Source organism: Sphaerodactylus townsendi, linkage group LG02 (assembly GCF_021028975.2).
Source record: "Sphaerodactylus townsendi isolate TG3544 linkage group LG02, MPM_Stown_v2.3, whole genome shotgun sequence".
NCBI classification, from domain to species: Eukaryota; Metazoa; Chordata; class Lepidosauria; order Squamata; family Sphaerodactylidae; genus Sphaerodactylus; species Sphaerodactylus townsendi.
Genome location: NC_059426.1, coordinates 93,984,945 through 94,011,685, shown reverse-complemented (window position 1 = coordinate 94,011,685; position 26,741 = coordinate 93,984,945). Strand labels below are relative to the sequence as shown.

General features: G+C 43.1%; 1 protein-coding gene across 4 annotated transcripts in view; it reads left to right on the top strand.

Moving 5' to 3' along the window:
* Window positions 1-26,741, top strand: part of KIAA1549L (KIAA1549 like) — a 175,126-nt gene that overhangs the window by 128,517 nt on the left and 19,868 nt on the right. For all 4 annotated transcript variants that reach the window (XR_007243580.1, XM_048485598.1, XM_048485597.1 and 1 more), the window contains 4 exons: window positions 6,396-6,568; window positions 8,522-8,739; window positions 13,960-14,089; window positions 23,377-23,727. Coding sequence is in view for 3 of the 4 variants with exons in the window: in XM_048485598.1 (XP_048341555.1) it covers window positions 6,396-6,568; window positions 8,522-8,739; window positions 13,960-14,089; window positions 23,377-23,727 (872 nt within the window). In the remaining variant the exon portion in view is untranslated. The remainder of the gene's footprint in view (window positions 1-6,395; window positions 6,569-8,521; window positions 8,740-13,959; window positions 14,090-23,376; window positions 23,728-26,741) is intronic.

Here is a 26,741-nt window from a genome sequence, read left to right as displayed (position 1 = left end):
CTGTGGCCAAATTTTATTCTGCACAAGGTGGTTGTCTGTGTTGTCTTTCCACATCCTCAAGCTCATTCTCCCCTCCTCAGGCAGCAAAGCATGACTGAGAGTGACCTTGGCCACGGTTGCTGCCTGAAGCAGGCAGGGAAATGGGCGGGCTCAACACCAATGTCCAGCCCAGCAGGCAGGGCCATTCTGCTGCTGGCGCGAACATGTGATGTAAGTGGAGGGGGCAAGGCCGCAGCCTTGTAAGGGCATGCCGGGCCTTCCCGGGCCTCTCTTCTGCTCGGGCTGCAGCGGCTTCTTTCACCCACCCTCCCTTGTTTTTTGACCTTGTAGTGTTGCCATATTGTTAGTTGTGTTTTGTTGTGATTTACATTAATTCGTCACAGCCTGGTGAGTTGCTCATAGGGAATCGTTCAGGGGAGGAAGAGCTGCATGCCGGGCCTCCCCATTTGGTGGGGGCCTCTATAAGAGGCCTGGGGGGTGATGGTAATCATGTGTACCGCATACCCAGGCAGGGACTGCAGGTAGCTCATGCCCCCTTGCAGTAAGGGGAGTTCATCAAGATGCCAGCACCCCGATGGCTCCCACTATCTTGCTGCTCCGCGTGTTGTTTTTTCCCCCTTGCAACAGACGGGGGGAAGGTTATTACTGGGGAACAGCAGACATTCTACCCAATTTCAGAGCTGTCCCATATGCTGTGCCCCTGCTTCCGTCAGCCAGCATACCAATAACAGTCTGTGGCCAAATTTTATTCCATACATTAATCCCAGCAGCATAAGAATGCTTGTATGAATATGTAGAATATATTTCAGGAAACTGTAGTTACTATAGAAACAAACTGATTTTCTTCTTTTCCATTCAAATAAATGTGGTAAATTGTATGCCTGAGCTTGAGAAAGAGTGGGATGGAGTAATGATTATAAAAGGATGCTGACATTCAGTTGTGTTAAAGCAAAAGGTTAAAAAAAGAGTTTAAATGTTGTCTATTAACTCCCCCCCGCACACACACATACCCATGGTGTTAATTAGAACAAGCAACTAGAGATTTTTTGCTCTCCCTATGATAAAATGTTAGATTTAAGACTTTACCATATATTTAAAAATTGTAGTTAAAGCATTCATAATTAGAGTGGAAATATACAAGTATGTTCAAGTATATTTTCAAACTCTGAAAGACAGCTGCATTCTGCAGGAAAATAGATTTTCCCAGTGCTTCAGTAGTTCATGAGACATTGAAGAAAGGCGGACAGTCCAGTACCATCCCTATCACAGGTATCATGTATTTATGAAACCCAAGGCCAGGATCGGGGGCGGGGGGGGGTGTGTGTTTCAACACACAGTATCAATGCTTAGATGTGTCTCGAGGTTCCTTATACATTTTTCAGCTTATTGAAGACAGTCAAAACAGATAAGATGCCTGAACATTTCTGACTGGATCCTTCCAGCATTTTTGAAATGTAAATAGAAGCTGCATAGTATCTTGATTTACATTGTGACAACTTGGGGGGTGGGGGTGGGATCTGATCATGAACATCCTCACATTTTATCAGTTTCATGACCCTCTGAAATGGTGATTATAGAGCTTAATTGTATTCTTTTGAACACTCTTAGTGGATTCACTGAGAAAGAGGTCAGAGCAAACATGGAAGTGTCCACAGTGTTTGCTTACAGTTCATTGCTTACCTAAATGACAGCTTAAGTTTGCTACCATATATACCGGCGTATAAGATGACTTTTTAATGCAGGAAAATCTTATCAAAAGTCGGGGGTCGTCTTATACGCCGGGCATCCCCCACCCCCTTCTCAGACTTGCCACCGCCTGGCCGATCGACTGGCCACTCCAGCGAGGGAGCTCCCTGCAGCCAGCCCGGCAACGACGAGGGCCCAGGGGCGTTCCCTGCTCCTGCGCGGATGGGCCGGGGGACTCCCGCAGTGGAGGGAACCCCCGGGGATGGCCCCCTCGACAGCGGGGCTTCCCCCGTCCTCTCCCCGGGCTTGCCAGGGAAGGGGAACTCCTCCGGGGGCACCCCCGTTGACAACCCCACGCCAGCGGGGATCAGCGGCCTGACAAACCGGAAGTCCTGCGTGAAGGCCAGCAACGAGGCAGTGGGGTTTTAGGGCAGCTGGGGAAGGGGAGGGGATAAAAGGAGGAAAAGAGGAAGAGATGGGACGGTGTGGTGGAAGGCGGGGGAAGGAGTGGGTGTTGTGGCTGAGAGGGAAGGCATGGAGTTGGTGAAGAGCGGGAGGTACTCAAAGGGGAGAGTGAGGGGGAGGGAGCTCAGGAGGTGTCCTGCCTCTGTCGCACCTGGCCTCCGGCCGGGGCGGATCCCAGTGTTGCCGCTGTCGCCGCAGCCCGCTCTTCGACCCGCCCCCTTGATGATCAAGACCAAGGCCACCTGGGGTGCCGCTGCTGCCACTCTGTCCTGCCCCCGCGACGATAGGCCGGCCTCCACCGAGGCCAAGGAAGGCCACCCGGGGGTGCCGGCGGCGGCAGCAGGGCTCTGTCCCACCCCCGCAATGATCGGCCTGCCTCTCCTGAGGCCGAGGCCACACAGGGTGTCGTCGCAGCCTCTGCTGCAGGGTAGTCTTATACGGCAAGTATGTGCCAAAATCTATATTTTAACTGGAAAAGAGGGGGGGGTCGTCTTATACCCCCAGTCGTCTTATACGCCGGTATATACGGTAACATTTGTAGACTACATCCTGATTTTATGTTCATGTGTCAGTAGGATGAAAATAAAAGTTGAAATCAGATTTGTAATTTAAGTGACATTTATCAAACAGCTGTTTCTTGGGTAAAAAAGAAATTCCACTTTTAGTTTCTGCTTGTTATGACATGATGACATCTGGTCATTTTTCAGTTATGCAAGGCAACATGCTGCTCAGTCCTGTTCATGTTAACTCAGAATTATGTCCTTCTGAGTTTCCAAATATTTATATATTGTTTTAACAGCCTTAAAGTAGTTACCTTTCTTTATTGTAAGTCTTTACTTCTATTCATCTACCTTTTTGTCATGAACTATTTTCGAATTTGTAGGAGCACTCTAATTGGTGTGTAAATCTTTGGGCTAATTCAGATATTTTGTTGAGTTATGACTTTATAGGAGATGAAAAGGAGCTAGGGTTACCAACTTTGGGTTAAGAAATACCTGGAGATTTAGAGAGTAGAGCTTTGGAATGGTGCAGAAAGACCCCAGAAAGTATTATACCCTCAACTCCACCCTGCTAAGTAGCCATGGGAGGACTGGAAATCACCCAGAATTACAGCTGCTCTCCAGATACAAAGATCAACTCCCCTGGAGAAAATGGCTGCTCTGGAGGGGGGACTCCTTTGCATTATATCCTGCTGAGGTCACAAACCTCACTGCTAAGTCTCAACCCCCAAATCTCCATTAATTTTCCAACCCAGAACTGGCAATCCTAAGGGGGAAGTGCAGTTGGGAGATCTCTGCAGTTGGGAGATCTGTTGTGATTCCAGCAGGCCCCCAGGTCCCACCAGGAGGTTGGCAATCTTAGGGGAGAAGAAAGCAGAAAAAGGGGAGAATCTATAAGGGCTTTCAGGAAAGGGAAAGAGGAAATATTAGGGAAAATGAAACAACTCCTGCAAGTCCTTGTGTGTTCCCAATCGTCTATATCCTAATAGCCAAGTGGGCCAAATCTGAGATTACTTACATCTGGATACAAGGGTCCAATATCCAGATGTAAGTAATCTCAGATTTGGCCCACTTGGCTATTAGGATATAGACGATTGGGAACACACAAGGACTTGCAGGAGTTGTTTCATTTCCCCTAATATTTCCTCTTTCCCTTTCCTGAAAGCCCTTATAGATTCTCCCCTTTTTCTGCTTTCTTCTCCCCTAAGATTGCCAGTCTTCCTGCATCCAATTATGTCCAGTTATGTGGGATATTTTTCAGTTTATTCAGTTGGAGGATATGGATAGAATCCTTGGAAGTTTAAGTTCTATCACCTGCTTTTATGATCTTCCTGGTTACTTAAATCTTTCCAGGTTGGGGAATGAGACTGGCTGACGGGGTTCAAGTAGTTAGCGCTTCTTTAGAAGCCTTCAAACAGGGTTTGATTCTTCCACTTAAAAGAACCCTACCCTTGACCAAAGAGATCTCAATAATTGTCAACCAGTCTTAAATATTCTATTCTTGAGTAAGTGATTCTATTCTTGAGTAAGTGGCTGGACAACTCCAAGCCTTCCTAGATGAGACCAGTTTTTTAAGATCTCTTCCAATCATCTGGTTTCAAGTCTGGTTATGGGACTGAAACAAATGAGAACCAGGATGGTGTAGTGATTAAGAGTGGTGGATTTTAATCTGGAGAATGAGGTTTGATTCACTGCTCCTTCACTTGAAGTCTACTGACTAACCTTGGACCAGTCACAGTTCTCTCAGAACTCTATCAGTGACACCTAGCTCACAAAGTGCCTTTGTGGAGAGAGGAAGGAAGTATAAGTTGCTTTGAGACTTCTTAAGGTAGAGAAAAGCAAGATATAAACACCAACTCTTTTTCCTCTTCTCCTTGGTCACCCTTGTGGATAATTTGTACTGAGGATGTCCAGGACCTTCTGGACCTCTCAGTGGTTTTTGAACCATCAGTCATGGCATCCTTCCAGACAACATGTTTGGGCTGGAATTGGGAGGAACTATTCTGCCAGGGTGCTAGTTCTACCTGGAGGGTGGTATTCAGAAAATAATTCTGAGGGGCTCTTGTTCAGTCTTACAAAATGTCATCTTGTCCCGTATGTTCTTTTTATGTGAAATCGCTGGATGAGGTCATCTAGATAGTTTGTTTGTGTCACCAATATGCAAATGACTTTAAGCTCTATCTTGCACTTCTAGTTGATCCCAGATCCCTTTTGCCCAGCAAATGTGTAACAGGTTGCACTTTCCTGTTTTCCCATTCACATGCATCCCATGCTGGCAGCAATTGGGGGCCACGGAAACAATCCAGGTTGCTGTCATGCCTTCACATGAAGGCACTTCTGGTTTTTTCTATTGTCCTGCAACACATGTGTAGCTACACAGGCATGGTGAAATGAATCCCCACATCCATGTTGATATCCCACAATATGACCAGCTGCAGCTGCGTAGCTATGCAAATGCAACCCGCAAAAAATTTTTTAAAGGAAAAAGGGCCTCCCTGCAATGGCCAGGCAATGGTGGGTGGCTTCTCCCTGACCATGGAGGATGGAGCAGAATGGAGGGAAATAAAGTGCCTCCTGCCTGGCTGTTCGTGAGGGAGCAGCTCCAATCTGGGATTTTTCAAAAAGATTGCTTATTTAGCGATTTTCAGAAACCTGGGTTGGGGAAAATAAAACGGAGCAGACTCGTTTTGGGGGCGGTATTTGTGCAAAGTCCCCTCCCAAAATGGATTATATAGTGTCCTACACCTGTTTTCTTGGCCCATGTGGAATGGGCCCACGGAGGCTGAAGAAACCCAGAACCAAATGCCTGGAGATAGCTTTAGAGTCCATGTGGGGTAATAAACTGAACCTTAAACTTGACGACATGGATGTATTTTTGTCAGTACAGTTTAGTTATGGCCTTTGAATTTTCTCCTGAAGTTGGGATTGCCAGTCCAAAGAACTGGTCTGATGTGTGCCTGAAAAATGTTATTTTTTTTTGGAGGGGGGGTGGGGGTGATGGTAAAGAATATAATTTAGCTTTTGAACTGATTTTTATTGATGAGACCTCATATGAGTGCTAACAGATTAATTCTCTTTATAAAATCATTGGACATACTTTTTGAAAAACAAAAAAGCAGGTAACATTATCAGTTAACTAGTAATTGCTTATTGTGTTTTTATTTTCAATGGTGGCAGATGGTGACCACCATCTGACTAAACCTGTGCTGTGGATGACTGCCAATAACCTCTGATGAATGTCTTTCAGTGTCTCTGCCTCTTTGGATTAGTGCTGCCAGGCCTCCTGCTATGATGGGAGGCTTCCCCCTGCAGCTGACCTTGCCTGCTGCTTCTTTAAGTGGCAGCAGGCAATTTTAAAAAAAGACTGCACCATAGAGTTTCTGGTAATTTCTATAGCTATTCCAGGTTACTTATGGGTTTCCCCCAGAAATTAGGATGAGTGTATATACTATGAGTACTTCAAAGAATAAATGTATTATGGATTACTATTCTGAAGGCTTGTTTTGAGCAAGAATGGGTGGAGAATTAGGAAAACATAAAGCTGCCTAGTATGTGTGATTTCTTCTTGCCTCTTTGTTGCTTTAAGTTAGCATGGAACCTGTATTCCTCATGGATCTGTTTTTCAAGCCTATGGCAAGCCACAGCCCTGATCTAATGCATGAATTCATTTTCTTTTTTTGCTTCAGAGGCTCAAAATTTAAAAAATCCAAAAATATATGCTGATTTAATCCCTATGTGTTTTAGTGCCCATAAGTGATGAAGAAGAGGGAGACATACTCTTTGACAGTGTTGCCAAGTCTTCCCTTGATCCTTTTGACACATCCTCTGGATCCGTACAACTCATTGCCATAAAACCTGTAGCTTTGCCTCCTGTACATCCAACATCAGATAGGAGTCAGGAAACTGCTAATGGAGAGGTGAGAACATATCCCATTGACCTTGCTATCTTCATTGTTACTCACATGCTAATGGGTGGATCCCACTCAACACATGTAAATCTAGCTTGCTAATTGCACCCTTTACTTGTTAACAGACAATGGTTCTTTTCTCCACCCTGGATACTCCAACAGGTATATATACTCCACTTGCTTTCCTACTATCAGATCCTCTGAAGATGCCAGCCACAGATGCAGGCAAAACGTCAGGAGAGAATGTTGCTAGAACACGGCCATACAGCCCGGAAACCACACAGCACCCCAGTGATTCCAGCCATGAAAGCCTTCGACAATACATTGAACATATCCCATTGATTATTTTATGCATTGATTTGTGTATTGACAAGTCTTCATAAAATATTCAGAGTTAAGGGATTATTAGTCAGTGAATGGTTGACATAGATATTAAAATCCAGTAGGATATGAAACATTTTTTTTGTTTCTGGCACTCTGAATATATAAAAGCTGCCACAAAGCAGTCTAAGAACAAGAGCCTTCCCAACCAACAGAGCCTGTTTTTGCTAAATTAGGACAACTTGTCTGAAGTATACATGCAAGCTCCATCAGAGGCGTAGCTGGGCCAGAATGCGTGACCCAAATCCATGCGCCTGGTGCATGGCGCACCCCCCTCCCCCTGGTGGCTTCGCCACTGAGCTCCATGTAGTTTTGCCTTTTCAGGCTGGGAAAACAACATGGGGAGAGGAAGACTTACACTCTAATCCAATAGAGAGAGAGTAGGGGGGCAGCCAGGGACAGCACTGCATCACTTCTCCCAAAGAGGGAATCAGTAGCACGGGTGCCAGCAGAGAGAAAACATTCATCTCTACCCAGTTAGTCCATTCCCTAAGAATGCATTATGCCATGCAGTTTGCTTGTGTAAATATGTACCCCTGAAAGGGGGCATTCCTGGTCTAAAAATAACTGGAAACACCTCTGGGAATGCCACCCCACCCCCTCCCGGGATGCCAGCACAGACCTGAATGGCACAGCAGCAATCGCATCCAACTTTATTTCTGGGTTCGGGTGCCGCACTACTGCTCTGCTTTTCGCCAACCTAAGTGTTTGTACGCCAGATTCTGTCCATGCCAGTTTGCATGGCACGATGGGTGCGGCTTCAAGCCCACCTCCTTTGAATTGCATAGTTAAGCCCTGCTCCCAATCTATAATCTGGCTTGTATGCACCTGGGAATTGAGTTCCAAACAAGGAAACCTCATCTATTGACTGGGCCCAGGAGTGGACCCAGAAAATTATAACTTATACTTACACATAAGGTGAATGGTGACTGGAAAAAGTAAACAGATGTCTCAGAATGGGAGCTCTTAGTCAAAGAATGCTTTCAAATTCCCCTGTTTCTTAGTTCAATACTATTGTGATTTGATTTGCTTAGGGCTTGATTTGCTTAGGGCTTGGCACAGGTAGTTCATAATGGTGTCCCATTTTAATCTCCATGAAAGCCTATGGATCAATTACTACAATTTTGTTAGGGTCTATCAACATTTGTCTAGGAAATTAAAATATGGCTCTAACACTACAAATAATATAACTCCACCCTGTTCCTTCAGTTATTAGACGCAATCTATAAGCTATAAAAATGATTGCCAAAAAACACATGAATTTGGCATTTCATAATCAGTGGAGTAGCAAAATCAAAGTGATTTGATTTACATTAAAGACTAACAGTTTTTTTCATATCAGTGTCATAATGTAGGCTCTAAAACTTATGCCACAATAAATTTGTTTGTCTTCACCTGAATACTGGTAATAGTGTGATTAGATTAATCTGTATATATGTGAATCTCTTAATTTAGACTATGGGTGTGAACGTGAAGGTATTCTTGCACATGTTATCCATGAAAACTAATTTCTAATTTTAGTTTAGTTAGAATAATTTATTTTGGTGTTGTCATTTTAAATTTGTTTTTACTTACCTTCAGGTTAATAAAGCCCTCAAGCAGAAGTCTGATATAGAGCACTATCGCAACAAATTACGCCTGAAAGCCAAACGGAAAGGGTATTATGATTTTCCTCAAGTTGATAACAACAAGGGACTGGTAGAGAGGAAAAAGATGTATGAAAATGCACAAAATGAAATAGATCATATTTTGGATCCTGATACAGATGGATCTTCCCCATTTGTAGAACCCAAAAACAGGTGAGTATTTACCTACTTTATGCTTACCCATGTCTGTACCCTTGGTTCCATCCACAAAAGGGACACATTATGAAGAAAAGTGTTTCAGCCTAATTAGCGTAGATGTTGAGGAATGGTGATATGCAGTAACACTTATTTGCCTAGGAAGAATCGATTCCTGTGTTTGGTGAGGTGCATTTGCTCAAAGAAGTAGGCCCTTTGACTGCTATGCTATGATTCTAAGAAGAAAGTTGGAAAGGAATACGATTGTAGGTATGTTGTTGTTATTGTTGATCAGAACATTTAATTGGAACATTTAACTGGAATTATGGCCTGTGCTAAACTGCATGGTTTCTTGTACAGGACTTTTTATGATGAAAAACTGAATGATAATACAAAAGCTTTCGTGTACTGAAGTTACACTGATGACTTTTTATTGTATAATAGCATTTTGTAACAACTACTGGAAATCAGTCGTTGATACCACACTGCCTCTGTTTTGGAAACCAAACTCCTTTGTTGTGTCTTCAGTGCATTCCTACGTGGGACTGTGCAAGCCGGCCACAGAGAACTGACAGAAGTCTTTTAGAAGCTTCAGAACACTTTAGCTGTTTTTTCATGGCAAAATTGCACTTGTGTGAGCACAAGAAATATCTCTGTGCAGCAGAAAATTCTGCACGGCTCCCGAAGCTGCAGCAGGTCTGCCTTGGTGTGGCCCCGGCGTCACCCCCACGATATTGCCTTTGCTCTGCAACTTTCAAAAATGGCAAAATCGGCAGTTCTTTTCCAATATCCCTGTGTGACCCCGCACTGCGCAAATGCACCTGGAGCAGAACTGGAGCCTTTTCCTGCCTTGCCGCTCTGGCCTGCCCCACCAATCAACAGGCTCTGGGAGCAACAAATGTTTGCATTGACTTAGGAAGTGCTTGCAGTTGCTTGATAGACTTGCTCCCCCTTCCCTTTTATCTGTATTGGGTTTGGAGCCGGCAAATGTGTGGATGGTGGAGGGAAATGTGGGGTGGCAGCGGGAGAGCTGTTTTCCTCTTGGCTTTGGAGCCAGCAAATGTGTGGATGGCAAAGGGGAATGCGGAGGGGTTCGAGGAGGGCCATTTCCCACTGCCTTTTGTCAAGCCCACTTCTTCTGTCTAAATCCGCAGTTTCTCCCTCTGTGTTTTTTTTCCACTGCTATCAAAGCCATGTCTTTTATCAACACAGAAGGAGTTTTGGGTTCAAAGTCATTTAAAGCTACAGTTGTGAAAGTGAGTGGGGGAATGGGGGGGAGAATCATTCAATCAGAATGCGGGAAACAATGGTTGTCTGTGCATGTGTGGAAGAGATCACGGAAGAGATCACAGTACAAATGGAAAAAGATGTGGGCTAGTGCGGAAACTGCTGGGGCATTACATCCAGGTCCTGCCTCGACTCCTTGGAAGCACCAGGGAGCTGTGCTGAAGGACAAACCATGACAAATCAGCTGCAGTATGAAAGATTCCAGTTCTACCCTGGGATAATTTGACTGTGCAAAAACAGCCTTAGAGTGCTCCCTCCCACTCCAGAGCCGAGAACAGTCTGGTTTCCTGCCCAGTCACATGACGGAGGTGGGGAGAATGCTCCTCCCCCAGTTCTTTCTTCACTGTCTTGGAAAGAAGACTGACTTCAGCTGAGCACTTCATTTATCTCAGAGTTTTTCTTTTCATTCATCTTTGTTGAGATGACATTATTCAAGAAATGTTCTCAGTGTAGAATGAAAACAGATCAAAAATGATGACCATAATGAATGTCTTTTCTGCCTTGGTGCAACTTATGTCTTTGAGACTTACCCATCTTGCTGCCTTTTTATTCCAAAGGCCAGAAATGAACGTGTCTCAGGTCTTAAGGTCGCTTTGTGAAGACAGTCTCTTACTTTGGTGGATACTCCCATGGAGAAATCTTCAAAGAGGGTTCATACTCCTTTGCTTGCCTCAGTCCCAATGACTCTGTCTGATCTGACTTCTGACTCAGACTTGGTGGCCAAATGAGCTTCCTGTTTAAAAGGCCAATGTCTGGGCTTGGCCATGACAGCTGCCGTGGCACTCTGACTAGCCAGCCCCGCATGTGCTTCGTCAGGCACAGCAGGGGGGTGCGCGGCACCCAGATGGGCCATCCGCGCCCGCTCACCACCACGGGCGGCGGGGGGCCCCAGCCCCTTGGGCAGAGCCAGGACTGCAGGGGGGGGTGGAGGCCCACAGACATGCGGGGCAGCGGCAGGGCCTCCCATGGTGGCAGAGGAGGTGGTTGCAGCCCCGACTGCCGAGGAGGCAAAGGCGGGGCATGGCTCCAAACCCAGGCGGGCGTGACCCCCCACAGCTGTGATGACTGTGAGGGAAAGCTGAGAGCGGCAGCTGGGGTGAGGGAGGGAAATGAGAGGAGGAAGGGGATATAAGGGAGTGGGGAACGAGCAGACGGGAGTTGCCGCAGCAGCAGGGGCTGGGAAGGGTGGTGGAACACAGCTAGGAGGGGAAGTACGGTGGTGGGAAGTGGGGTGGGAGGACAAGTGCCTGGAAACCGGTGTACCTCGCCCGAGTGAGAGCCTCACCCCAGACTGGTTCCACCCCTGTGAAGCAACAGGGTGGGAGCCACACCCAACCCCCTCCACTCCCTGTGTAGTAACACAGGAGAGCTCTAGCCCTGCCCCGAGGAAGGCTAGAAGGCTAGTCCTGCCCCGAGGAAGGCTAGAAGGCCAATTGGTGAGGGACTGCAGGAAGTGAGGGTTGCCGCCTACGGCAGGCACCCTGTGGGTATGGTTGTTTCTTGGGCCAACTGGAAAAATCAACATCTGGGGTGGACAACCCCCAGGTCAGGGAAGGTGGGAAGGACCAGCCATCCGAGGGTCCCAGTGGAGGAGGGGAACCGCCAAAGCGAAAAAGATTAATACCTCTTTATCTAAGTTGTTGTTTCCTTAATGCCAAGGCTTGTAAGTGGCAAATCTTCAGTCTGATTCCCCAATTTGTCTAAAATGGATGTCTCCTCTTGAAATTAGTCGCCATCAGAGGCATAGCTAGGGAAAATAGAGCCTGGGGCAAAATCTGAGTTTTCTGGGGGCCCTTTGTATGGCCGACCAATCCCCCCCACAACAGAAGAATGATTTTTTTGCACCAGATCATCTCAAAGTCACCATTACATTATATAACATGCCCCAACTCACAAATCTGTACACCCAGGGCTCCCTAGTTTAAACAACATTGAAAGTGATGCTGTGGGGGGATCTACCCTGAAACAGCATCACTTTCAATGTTGTTTAGACTAGAGAGCCCAGATTTTCCTCTTAAATCCACCTTTAAGGGAGAATCTGGACTCTCTAGTTTAAACAACATTGAAAATGATGCTATTTCGGGGGGGGGGGTCCACCCCAAAACAGCATCACTTTCAATATTAAACTAGGGAGCCCAGATTCACCTTGAAGGGAGACTCTTGGCTCCCTAGTTTAAACAACATTGGAAGTGATGCTGACTAGAGAGCCCGGATTCTCCTTTTAAATCTACCTGAAAGGGAGACTCTGGTCTCCCTAGTTTAAACAACATTGAAAGTGATGCTGTTTTGGGGTGGGGTGGAGGAATCCAGCCTGAAACAGCATCACTTTTAATGTTGGATGTGGTGGGTTTTCCAGGCTGCGTGGCTGTGGTCTGGTAGATCTTGTTCCTAATGTTTCACCTGCATCTGTGGCTGGCATCTTCAGAGGTGTATCACAGAGAGAAGTCTGTTATTCACTGTGTCCAGACTTCTCTTACAACAGACTTCTCTCTGATACACCTCTGAAGATGCCAGACACAGATGCAGGCGAAACGTTAGGAACAAGATCTACCAGACCACAGCCACACAGCTTGTAAAACCCACAACAACCATCTGAATCTGGCTGTGAAAACCTTCGACAATACTTTCAATTTTTTTTAATCTAGAGAACCCAGATTCTCCCTTTAAATCCACTCCAAAGAGGGTGGATTTAAAGGGAGAATCTGGGGAAAATTTGGGGGTGCCTGTAAGGGGATCAATTTTTAAGCTAGCAGTACCAAAATTTCAGGCTAGCTTCAGGAGACTCTCCTGATGATACCACCCAGGTTTGGTGAAGTTTGGTTCAGGGGGTCCTGAAGTTATAGACCCTCAAAAGGGTAGCCCAATCTACTATTAGCTCTCATTGGATGGGGGATGGGGAACCCACTTTGGGGTCCATAGCTTTGGACTCCCTGAACCAAAATTCACCAAACCTGGGCAGTATCAGCAGGAGACTATCCTGATGATACCTCCTAAGTTTAGTGAAGTTTGGGTCAGGGGGTCCAAAGTTATGGACTCTCAAAAGGGTAGCCCCGTCTACTATTAGTTCTCATTGGAAACAGTGGGGGTCGGGGCACCCCCTTTGGGGGTCCATAACCTTGGACCCCCTGAACCAAACTTCACCAAACCTGGCTGGTATCATCAGGAGTGTCACCTGATGATCGCCTGAAACTTTGGTGTCACTAGCCTAAAAACGGCGCCCCCTGCCGGCCGACAAAATAAAAACACTAAAAATACAAAAAAATAGAAATGAACCCAAATTTTTCTGTGCCCCCGCCCCCACGTGATCAAATGATGGGCGCCCGGGACGTTTGTCCCAACATTTCCCCATGGTATCTACGCCCCTGGTCACCATTGTCTCCTCAACACTAAATTTCTCCTGTTTGGGTTCAGCAGTAGACACAACTGCTTCTAAGTGCTCTGTCACACATTCTGCTTTTGGGTTGATGGAAGAACTGAGGAAAACAAAGCAGCAGAGATGACTGCTAGAACTGTGTCAAATTTATATTCCATTTTAAGCCATTTGTTGAAGTTCTGAAATTTATTTATTTATTTATTTTATGAGATTTGTATCCTGCCCTTTCCCCTCAGAGCTCATCTGGGGAAGGATTGAGATGGTCACATTAAATTATTTGTAAGTCCCAAGCACTGTGAAAATCAGGAGACTAGCTAGTGGAATAAAAGCATTTGTAGAATAATTGTGTATTCATCATTAACAACTGTGTCTGTATGTGTGTTTGCAAGTCATATAGTGATGTGCATGATACTTTTCTTTTGTGAACACTGCAAAATTGATCAAGTGTTAACCAGTTTCTTTCCAAACAAATAAACTTTTTTTTTCTTTTGCTCAGGTCAAGATTATGTTACTTTTAAAATAACAGTACATATTTATGTAACTAGATCTCATTTAAATGTTATTTTACCCTTGTCCAGGCAGCAGATCAAGAACTCAGTTTACCGAAGCAGGCAGTCCTTAAACAGCCCTAGTCCAGGCGAAACAGAAATGGATCTTCTGGTTACCCGAGAGAGGCAAAGGCGTGGTATTCGCAATAGTGGATATGATGTAAGTATATGGAAATCCTGTTTGCTGAGCAAATTGTACTGGTTATATATGGTTTTATAAGGATAATGAATGGCATATACAACTAACTAAATAAAAGTTCGACAATTGCAAATGTAAATTTGTAGTGATCCATATATTCAGAGGTCAAGTTGCAGCTTCATGATGATGTCCATTTTACAGTGAAGCTTCCTATTCAATTTTTGATATATCCAACTGAGCAAGTACAATATTAAATAAGGAAAGGTAGTTTTTGAAATCAAGATTTAATAGTTTGGAATTTTGTATTACGTATGAAAGTCTGCATTTTGAAAATGCCAGCTTTTACTTTTTTAAACAACTTCCAAGTACTATTATAGTTTCACTGAGTTTTAAAAGAATTTCAGGGATAGTATGGTAAATCCTAGGGCTAGTGGTGGGGTACTGATCAGATGTTAAAATTGTTAAAGGATTGTACTTTACTGCTTGGTATAAATCCTTTCGCTGTATTAATTGCTGAAGGAAAAGTTATTCTTCAAACTAATTTGTAAAGATGCACATAATAATTTGTATAGCATAAATCATTTGTATAGCATTAAAATTTAGGGTTTTTTTCTGGGTTGAATTTGGAGACCCTTGATGTATTGTTTGTGGATGTAGGATGTAATAGAACAGTGTTGGCGAACCTTTTTGAGACCAAGTGCCCAAATTGCAACCCAAACCCCACTTATTTATCGCAAAGTGCCAACACGGCAATTTAACCTGAATGCTGAGGTGTTAGTTTAAAAAAAACAGGTTGGCTCCCCCTTCCTCCGCCCCACCCGCTCGAGCAGGGGCCAGCCTGCTATAGTCTCCAGCAAGTCCCGCGCGCACCGCTCTGTGCCTCTCTAGCATCTCTGCCTCCTCTGTGCCCCCCCTTGGGCAGCAGCCACCCAGAGCACAGGCACCAGGCCCGCCAGCCGAGTCCTTCCTGCTCACCGCAGTGCGCAAATGTCGTGCTCAGTGGCCCAGGCCAGCCTAGATGTGTATGCGAGTGCCCACAGAGAGGGCTCTGAGTGCCACCTCTGGCACCCGTGCCATAGGTTCGCCATCACTGTAATAGAATCATAGATATATTCCAGCTTCTACGAGAATTTATTTCCAGGCTGTTTTTATTCCTGTCCTCCCCATTGTATTTTCCCTTGATGTGATCAGAACCATGATAACACACTTTACATAGTTGCTGTCCAAGCTGAGGAAACGTTATTTGGTCCTAACACTTGCCTCAGATTGGAGACAAGCCAGACTTGTGTATTGGTTAGAGTGTCAGGCTAATATTTAAGAGACCAGGGTAAAATTCCCACATGGCTATGGAGCATTCTGGGTGACTTGGGGTCAGTGGGGCTCTTAGCCTAATTTACTTAATGAAATTGCTTTCACGATAACATAGAGGAGGAAATCATGCATCCTATAACATTTTTGAGAATAATAAGATAGAAATGTTATAAAGATGCATGTGTTCATATTGTGAACCAGGAAAATTCTTCAGCAACAAATGCCCTCCTGTTTGAGGGTCACCTGACGCTTACCTTACTATCCTTTATTGGCACCTGGTTAACACATTTTTTGGTTTGCCCAGACTTCTACCTAACATGATACATCAACAAAAGCACCACTAATGTAAGATCTCAAATAACTTCTCCCAAGTATTCAAAACAAATCAAATATCCATTTAAATGAAACTCAATCCTTTACTCAAAAGTAATATTATATCTTAACAATGGAGTCTCTCACCTCAAGCACTTTTTACATCAGAACACTTATCCGTAACCAAAACAACAATGTTGTTACCAAATTATCTCTCTCAAAATTTTAAACCTTTTTAAAAACAAACCCCTAAAGACCTGAAGGGGTTCATCATTTAGTCTCATTCTTTATTTGATCCTCATAGTCCAACTAGCTGTGTGCAAAAAGAATACATTTGTAAATGGCATAATATTCAAAATTCATATATACAGAATTCAGTTTTATAAAACTTTCATAAAATAATGAATAAACAGGATTTTACAATGAAAATTAAAAAGTAATATCATTAAATGCCATAGACAAACATTTTGCAACTGCCAAAATCATACTTAGATCAGTATCTGCTAGTGACTTGGCTACAAGCTTCTATTTTATACCAGGGATCCATTTGGGGGCGTATCTAGTAATCCATTTTTCTTGGGCCATTTTATATTTCTTACAGTAAAAACAAATGCCAGATGGTATCTAAGTCGCCCTATTTGTAGTCACAGAACTGCTTACAGAAGGGGATCCCATGAAGTGTATTAGTTCTCCTAATAGCAGAACATAGAGTCTTTCTTAAGAGAACAGTATTCCATATTTGGGAACTGTTATAAGCCTACAGTATGAAGGTAGGGTCTTCATAAATGGAGGGGTCAAACATATACTCCATTTATCAAACTGTAAAATGCTAGATTTAATTAGCTTGCATGCAGAGTAGAGGTTCATTTGGTTCAGGGTTTCAAGGGAAAGGCCCAGGCTTTGTATTTTGTTATGCACCAATTTCAGCCATACGTTTTGAAAGCCATTTTTGGCTTGATGGTATGGAAATTATTAGCTCTCTTCTAGCCTGGGGACTGTTTTGTCAGTGTAAATTGAGGCCGCTCATGTTTATGCTCTGTTTATGCAATGTTTATGCTCTGCCTTCTTTTTAATTAATTGATTGTAATGGCTTTGGCTTGTTTTGTTTTCGTTGCAACTATCTCAAGCGGTTCACTGTAGCATATATATTTTCTAAATAAGTAAATATGTATCGGGTCATGTTAAAAATCATTGTGAACCATAAGATCTTCAGTTGTGCTGTGTTTGGGAGCTGGTATAACAATAGGTACTTAATAAAGGCAGGAGAATCAGTTGTCACTGCAATCCTATGAATGCTTTACTAGGAGTATGCCTCACTGAATACAGTGGATTTACCTCTGAATAGATGTGCATAGGATTGTGCTGGTAGGCTGTGAAAATCAGTAATATTGAATGTACAAGCATAGCTTGGAGTAGGCTTAAGGTGGGTCTGATATAACTTTCTTCCATTGCTCTTATTCCAGCATCAACATAGCAAGGTCAGAGATCAAATATGAGGAATAAGCTATTCAAAATAAGGACATTGCTTCTAGGTATTTATCATTAGAACATTTATATCCTGGCTTCCTCTTCGTTCAAGGGAACTGAATATGGAGAGTATTTACATATGTAATAATTCCATTTGATCAGACGGAGGGTGTATATGTTTTTTCCCCTTCCTAGCAATGGCTAGCCAGATGGTTCTAGGCAGAGCGAGGGGAAACTGTGCCTAGGGCACGCGCATGCCCTGTGCCCCTGCTGTGGTGCCGTCTGCCCCCGTCCCACCCTGGAATGCCCCTGGATCGCCACGCCCCTCTGTGGCCCGACCATGCCCCTGCTGCTGTTTCACCCAGGGCGTTGCACCCCACTCGGCCCCGTTGGTGCTACGCCACCGGTTCCAAGAAACTCACATCTGAATTTTAATTTATTTTCAATCACCTTCTTAAAAATCCTAATGTAGAATTTGCATTTTTCACTAAGGCTACAAAATTAATTGATGCTTTAATTGTTTTATTGAAAGAACTAGGGTTGCAATTAGGCTTGGTCAATACCCTAGAAATGTGGTAAAATTCGGATTTGGATTTTTTTAGCCATAAAATTATCTGTATGCCTGAATAAGACCAATAACATACTCAGGTATACCTGAAAAATTTGGGTCCATCTGATTTTTTTTTGTTTTTTTGGTGGTTCTTTCGTGTTTGTGCCTGCAGGGCCTGATAATACCTGATAATACCAATACTATCCTGATGATACCAACTGAGTTTGGTGAAGTTTGGTTCAGGGGGCCCAAAGTTATGGACCCCCAAAGGGGGTGCCCCCATTCCCCATTGTTTCCATTGAGGGTCCATAACTTTGGCCCCCTTGGACCAAAGTTCACCAAACTTGGGTGATATCATCAGGACAGTCTCCAGATGAGACCCTGAACTTTTGGTGCTTCTAGGTTTAAAAATGCACAGGCACCCCAATAAATTGCTCAAGATTCTCTGCTCTGCAGTGCCTTGGCTCCATTGTACTCCATCTTGGCTATAGCATCCAAGCTTGGTGAACTTTGCTCCTGGGGATTCAATTTTATGGGTCCTCAAAAGGTTTATTTTGTTTCTCCACTCCTACACATGAAGCCTGCTGGCTGAGTTCTCTCAGAATTCTCTCAACCCACCCCCAGAAGCAAAGTTCACCAAGCCAGCAAATTTTGCTAACGTTTGGATGACTGGGCACTTGTTCTGTGGGCATCAGGTTCACCTTCAACTGGGTGCCCCACAGCATTTGCCCCTCCCAAGCAAACTTTAGCAAAGTTGGCTGGTTGACTCACACCAGCAGCTCTGCAGGAAATTAGATGCCCCTACCCAGAACAACCCCCTCGCCAGAGCTCTCCCCAAATCTCCAGCACAGAGCCAGCTGGGCATAACAGCAAGCCCCACTGAAGTCTATGATGGGAAAAGTTAATTAATTTTTCCCACCATAGAACTTGCTGAAGAGCCTGGCAGATTCTGTGCTCTGCAGTGGCTCCATTGTACCCAATGGGGAATTTCTGTGTAGTCTGCACATTTTTGAATATAGAGGCACCAGACTTTCAAGGTGGCTCCAGGAGGCCCTCCTGGTATTAGCAGCTACTCTTAGTGAACTTTGCTTCTGGGGGCGGGGGGGGGGGAGGTTGAGAGAGTTCTGAGAGAACTCAGCCAGCAGACTTCATGTGTAGGAGTGGGAAAACAAAATAAGCCTTTTGGGGGCCCATAAAATTGAACCTCCAGAAGCAAAGTTCCCCAAGCCTGGATGCTATAGCTAGAAGGGCCTCCTGGAGCCACCTTGACAATTGGTATCTCTGTCTTCAAAAAAGTGCAGCCTGCTTACACACTCAGAAATTCCCCATTGGCTACAATGGAGCCAAGGCACTTCATAGCAGAGAATCTGGGCAAATTATTGGGGTGCCTGTCAGGGACGCATTTTTAAAGCTACTGGAACCAAAATTTTGGGGTATCATCCAGATACTGTCCTGATAAAACCACCTGAATTTGGTGAAGTTTGGTTCAGGAGAGCCAAAGTTATGAACCCTCAAAGGGGTAGCCCCATCTCCTGTTAGTTCCCAATGGAAACAATGGGGGATGGGTACCCACTTTGGGGGTCCATAACTTTGGACCCCCTGGATCAAACTTCACCAAACCTGGATGACATCATCAGGACAGTCTCCGAATGTGACTGCGAGATTCTGGTGCCACTAGCTTTAAAAATGCACCCCCTGCAGGCCAAAACATGAAAAAAACAAAAAAAACCCAGCCTGAATGCCTTGCATTCAGATTCATTTATATTTGGGCCGATTTTGGCCCGCATATTCCCGAATGTGCCCAGATTCAGGCTGAATTCGGGATTCAGCACACCCGAATCTCCAAGCCTAATTGCAATTCCTGTGATGTAATAAATATCACTGCATGCTACTGTGTTGTGGCATTTCATGAAGTGAAGGAAACCAAAACATCAAATGATATTGACAAGTGTACTTTTGTGAAAAGTTTGACAATGTTTTGACAAATTCTGTCAGAACTTACAAAGGTCGATTCCCCACGGTCAATTAATCGCGTGATACTCACGTGAAATATCAATGTTTCAGCAAGAACTCCCCACTGCTTGAGCGACGAACAGGGATTCATCCCGTTTCTGCCACTTGTTCTCCCCCTTATCCCACGTCCCAGCAGAACCTGCTTGCAAGTACAACTTTTCTTCTTAGCACACTTTCGATCCAGTTTCGAGGGGAGGAGCAGGGTCTAATCTGTGTTTAAAATTCCCGCCGTGGAGCATGACACAAGTTTAGCAACCAATCAGCTGTTGTCGGGCGCTGAGCAATGCGCGCGCAGCCTCTTCTGGGTTTCGATTTCGCTGTTGGTCTCAAGGAGAACAGAAAACCACTTAAATGATTAACCGTTCACCCTTCCAAATGAACGAAAACCCGCTTAAGCGCCTAAACGCTTAAATGTTCATCCTTGCAAACGAGCGAACCTCGGTTGCAAGTAGCAGGGAAAAATTTCCCACCCTAAAAAGGTCCCACCCCAACACAGCACACCAACCAATCAGGAGAGACCCGCAAAGGAGATTGCATGGTAGTGGGAATTACTACATTTCTGGAATCCAAGATAGGCCTACATGTCCTGCGGTGGGGAGGTTGAAGCCCCAATGAAAAGGTGTGGTTTCTTTACAAACTTGGTTTGATCTAGGTAGAATTTCCCCGTGGGGAATCAACCAAATTGTAATATGCCATGTAATGAGGATTATGGTCTGCTGCACTGCAGTGTTTCATCACAGTGGAAATATAAAGGAGCAAGATTAAAATCTGCTTTTAAACAAACTGTAAATGTTGTGGGGAGAAAAACACATGATTTATTTCATGAAAAATATCAACGTTTATGACTACAAAATTTTTTTTAATAAAAAATAATTTGAAAACATGACTAGTTCAGGTAAATAATAAAGTCAGCAAATTCACCAATGGGAAGCACAGGTTTATAAATAGAAATAAAGCATTAGTGTCCCATGAATATTTCCATCTTTTGACAGCTTTTTAGGAAATACTATTTAGCTCCCTCCGCACATGCAGAATAACACAGTTTCAATCCACTTTCAATCCACTTTGCAGCTGGATTGTACTGTGAGAAATAGCAAATTGTGAAAGTGGATTGAAAGTGCATTAATCTACATGTGCGGAAAGGGTCTTACAATGGATTGGTGATGTTATGGCCATTTTCAGGATTACTCGTTCATTGACTTCTAGAAGTGTCCTCAAGAATATTAATTAATGTTTTCTTTTAACCAATTCCTAACTAATGTATCATGGCTAAATGGAGAGTTTGCAATAACGTTACGAATATCTAAAGCCAAGTATTCAAATCAACATTGAGAGATGCAGTTTCAACTGGCTACAATCATTTGCATCTTACCCCTGCCTTTGGACTTAACCTTTTTTTATTAGTAGCAACTCAGATATACTAAATCCCTAATTTGAATTTGGATCTTTTCCAGAATATGCCCTAGTTAGTAGGTATCTGTAATCTGTTTTGCTTTGCCTCTTTGGAGGGAGCAACAGTGGTGTTGTGGTTAAGAGCAGGTGCACTCTAATCTGGAGAACTGGGTTTGATTCCCCACTGTGCCACTTGAACTGTGGAAGTTTATCTGGGGAACTAGATTAGCCTGTGCACTCCAACACACACCAGCTGAGTGACCTTGGGCTAGTCTCAGCTCTTTGGAGCTTTCTCAGCCCCACTCAACTCACAGGGTTTTGTTGTGTGTGGCGGGGAGAGTCTCCTTACAGGAGAGAAAGGGAGGGTATAAATCCAAACTCCTCCTCTTCCTCCTCTTCCTCCTCCTCCTCCTCCTCCTCCTCCTCCTTCTTCTTCTGTGTCTTTGCTGAAAAATGCACAGTGGGAATGCAGCCGTTTAAAGTATCTGTATCTTAACAGGAACATTCTAATATTTGATTCTGTTGCTTGTATGTCTTATTGATTGATTTACTTTCTCCTTTCTTCCCTAGTGGGGAGCCTTCTCCTCTGCTCCCTTTTATCCTCACAACTCTGTGAGGTAGGTTAGGCTGAGAGTGTATGACTGGCCAAAGGTCACACAGAAACCTTTGATGGTAGAGTGGATATTCAGACCGGACTTATCTGCTCAAAAGTGCTGATTATTGGTTTGGTTAGGCTAGCATAGTATGAATTTGGACTAAGTTGGAAAGTGGAGTATTGTCACACAGACATATGTGTAAGTACATATATTGCCTTACAATACATGGCAACGCTGGGTGCAGCAAAAAATCTTAGTAAGCAGGAGAGCAGTTTACATAGTGTTACACATGGTCACATACTGAACACACATCTTAACATGGTGAGGGGGTTTGTATGTGTCAGCAAAGCTGAGAGTAATACTGCAAGGAGTTTAGACTTTGTCAAGAGGCTCAATTTCCAGCAGAGAAACTCAGGGTGGAATAGTCACAGCTAAGACGCCAGACTAAGATGCATCCACCTCTTTCAGGGATCAATGGCCATATTAACAGAAGAGAATTGATACTTCCATTGGTGATGGGTACAGAGGAATCCTTGAAAGGCAGCAGAAGTGGGAAGGTGACACTGGCAGAGGTTAAGGGTTTTATAAATAATTCAATTTTTGCAGATTCAGGTTAATGAGATGCTGGCTACTATTGGTTTTATTGACTAGTAAGGCAATCTGACTGATCTAAAGAGAGGTCAGAGAAATATATCTTCTATCAATATTTGTCAAGATTTGTAGTGGTTCAGTTTTAGAAAACAGGATTGGCAGAACATATGTAAGTTTTTATATTTAGTTATAGTTATAATAAATGGGCCTGCTGTTTTTATTTTTCTGCTCTTTTAATTTGTGTACTCTTTCTTCACCTACCTTACCTTCTGAACCTGTTATTTTCTTAGAATGTCTGCTTGTCCCACAAATGCAGCTCAAGTTTCACTTTCATAGCAACAGCTTGTGGACCTTCATTTTAAAAATCTCTGCAAGAGGTCTTTCCAAGCCAATTAGCTTACATTTCCTGTGATGTATAAACTCTAAATGAAGGTGGTGAATTAAACTGCGAATAAAAAAGAATTATCATTATATACAAGAACCAGTGTGGCATAGAGATTAAGACTGCTGAACTAGGCTTTGAAGATTGTGGTTCAAATCCATATTTACCATGAAGTCCACTTCGTGACCAAGGACCAGTCATTCACTCTCAACATACTTTGCAGGTTTGTTGTAAGGATAAAGTGGAGGAAAGGAGTGTCCTAACACCCTGTAGTAAGGGCAGACTAAAAATGTACTAAATAAATAAATGTACTAAATGAATTAATGCTTAGAGCAGGATTGTGATTTGCATTGAAAAGGGAAGAAGGCAGACATACAGGGGACTGTTTTATCCAAAATGTCCTCCTAAGGCTGGGTTGTTGCAGTTGTAACAGAAGATGCAGCCCAGTTTTTCTGCTCTTGGTTCAGTTACTATCTAGCTGGCAAAGAGGAATCAGGACCATAACCTCATAGTTATTGATACATCAATCAGTTGTGGATATGTTCCAGAGAATAATGAGAGAGCACTTGTAATGAAAAACTTCATAGTCTTTCAAATATAAATAAAAACAGTGTATAAATCATATGCAAGGCATTTGTGCTGTATCAAAGATGGTCCAGAGGTTTCTGTTAAATGTTCTTACTTTATCCAACAGACTGAACCTGAAATGATAGAAGAAACAAATGTTGACCGTGTTAATGAGCCTCGAAATTATACTAGACCCCATCAAGCAAAAGGCCATTCAGAGACTTCAACTCTGAGTTCTCAACCATCCATTGATGAAGTCAGACAACAGATGCACATGTTATTGGAAGAAGCCTTTAGTCTGGCTTCAGCAGGCCATGGAGGTCAAAGCAGACAACAAGACCCTTACAGTTCTACGCAGCACTTGCCGTATGCGGAAGTTGTGACCAGTGCTCCTGGTACAATATCTCGACCCAGAGGGGGAATACAGTGGGTACCTACATATAGGCCCGAGGTTTATCAGTACAGTTTGCCAAGACCTGTAAGTAAATATTTGTGTAATATACAAAGCAGCTGTGGCAATACCCGTATTCTACAACGTAGTTTTTTTTAAAGTTGCAAGAGAACTTCCCTCCCCTGTGATGTCATAGTTCAGTGGTTCTCAATCTGGGGGTCGGGACCCCTTTGGGGGTCGAACGACCTTTTCACAGGGGTTGCCTAAGACTCTCTGCATCGGTGTTTTCCATCTGTAAAATGGATAAATGTTAGGGTTGGGGGTCACCACAACATGAGGAACTGTATTAAAGGGTCGCGGCATTAGGAAGGTTGAGAACCACTGTCATAGTTGATCTATATTTGAATTCTGTATCTTCTTGTCTATGAAGGGAGTGTATCTTTTGGCCATTCACATAGCCTATTTTGCTGGGTTAATTTGTGGCCTGCATCCAACAATACAGTTCAGAAGAATTAAGGGCACTTTAGTTTTCTTAAGAAAAAGCAGTGATTTCTGCTGATTTGCCCCTCCCACTGCATTCTTCCCACTTCCCACTTTGTGGTGTTCCAGAGGGGCTACCAACTTCTAGGAACAAAATTGAGGTGTTGGTCGTTGGAGGGGGAAAATCAGTAGAAATCTCCCATCTCTTTTAAAGAAAACTTAAGTTGATCTTTATTTCAGTAAACAACTGCCTCTGTCTCATTATTGTGCAAAGTCTGCTTTCTCACATCATAAGGCTCACACCATAAGGCTACAGAACAGCATGGCTGGATACAGACAATTAGTTTGAGATGATCACCATTATTAGCTTTATCAAATAAAGTCCCAGTGATGTTTCTCCACTTCTTAATATGACCACAATAAAATGTCAACTTTATTTTTCCGAGCAGATTTTGTTCAATTGGACTATAGACATGTGCTACCATATTCTAAATGACTTATACTGAATCAACAGAATAATTTGTCTGTTGGAATAATTTGTCTGCAGGAAGACAAAATCCTGCAAATTATTTTGTACTGTTGAAAGAAGAACTAGATTTTTGATAATAGTTTTAGATGTAAGAATCAATATGTCTAATGGGATCTTCCCGTCACGTTTTTATTACCCAACAAAGAGGGTGGGTTGTCCTGGAAGTATACATGACTTCTACCTTCAAAGTGTCGGGTGGATGAACACAAAAGTTTGCTGACACCTTTACTAAATACCAGTGCAGGTGATATGTTAGTGATCATCTAAACTTTAGCTTTCATAACATGTTTTCTAACTGGGATAGGTCTCTGTTAGGATGATACCCATGAGGACTCACAGACAGGGGAAATCCCATCTTGCCCCCACCCCTTTACTTCCCCTCTGTTTCCAGATGCCCTCCTTCTTCTTTACTAGCTGCACTTCCTAACCCCACCCCTTCCTCCACTTTCCCACCTGTCATGAAGCTTGCTGGGCGACCGTGAGTCTATCACTGTTGACCTAACCTACCTCACTGGAGTGTTGTGAATAAAAAGTGGATATATAGGAGAACAGTGCAAATGGTCCTGAGCTCCTTAGAGAAAGAATAAAATGAAAACATGTTGTATCCTAGATATATACAAACTTGCTTCCTGTAGTATTGAATGTAAAGGTCTTGATTCTTTATTAATAATCTTCGAAAAAATGTTTTACCAAAATATTTGTTTATTTTCAAATACATATTAGACTTGGTTTATGTCTGACAAAGGAGAATTAATAATAATTTGAGAGCTGACAAAACATTTATTTTTTAAAATTGTCGACTAGTTTCTTGTGAAATAGTACAGCCTAGAATTTGTTTTATGACTGGCAGTGGCAATGGTGGCTGGGCGGTTATGGTGGTTGTGGTGTTTAAAGATAAGTTTGTTCTATTTTGTTTTGATGTAGATAGTTTTGTTCTTGTATTATAGAAGACGTTTCAGGTTTCATAATGGAAACAGTATTTCTGTACAAATGGCTAAAGAACTTGCTGAGATTTAACATCCATACTATTGGGATCAGATATAGTAAGAAACTAGAAAATGATGTTTTTTTCTGATCCATTGTTATTTACTTATAAGTCAATGAAATGTTCTGCCTGCCACTGTTTAAACCTTACCAAAGATTGCCCTGTGTCACTTTGACATTCCTGCACTGATTCACATAGGGTGTTTGTTATCACATATTATTATTGGAATCTATCTAGAACTTGTGCTGGGCACCTGATGACAACCAAATTACTTTCCTGTGTTATCAGATATTTCTAAAAGGAAGTGTTAAAAGCCACACTATTATGTGTTGAAGGACACTTGGACTGCATTCAGGTATTGTGACAAGCCATGGTTTGATAAAACTAGCAATGTCTGGATGTAGGTTTCCAATAAACTTGGGTTTGTTAGTGGGTGAGAAACTGGGATTCTAAACCACTGGCTGTACCTGGGTCTGGAAAGCTTGTAAGTATTAACTTCATTTTCTTGTTAACACCTGAATTCAGAAATCTTGCTTTGTTCAGTAGAACTCTCAACCTCCTAGTTACTGTTTAATCTGCACAGAAGATTAGAAAAACCTGGCCACTACAGTGGTATTTGGCTACCAAAGAGCTGTTGATTCTGCTTGGAGGTGGGAAAGAAGGCAGGCATCATACAGACTTTTTTAAATGAACAAACTTTGGTCAGGTGTGTGCATTTGCTGAATTAACTGCAGTTTGAACAAGCCATGACTTGTCATGACATCTCCTAGGTCTGCTCTTTATCAAATATGATGACGAATTTTAAATTCCCATGATAAATATCTAACAGAAGTGTATTAAAATGAGTGCGAATATAACAAACAAAAATTGCTTTCAATCAATATTCTCGTTGTTTCATTATGTTTTCATTGTTTAGTTAGCTACCTGCTATAAAATGTGCTATTGTAACCTCTATCTGTGGGTTCTGTGGGGCAGAACTTGGAATGAGTTTGCAACAACAATTTTTAAAAACAATATGGTTTACTTTCTTAACATATAACACCAAACATCAACATTTAACATCACACTTCAAGGTCCTGTTCAGGTTGCATTTTCAAGTCCTTATAT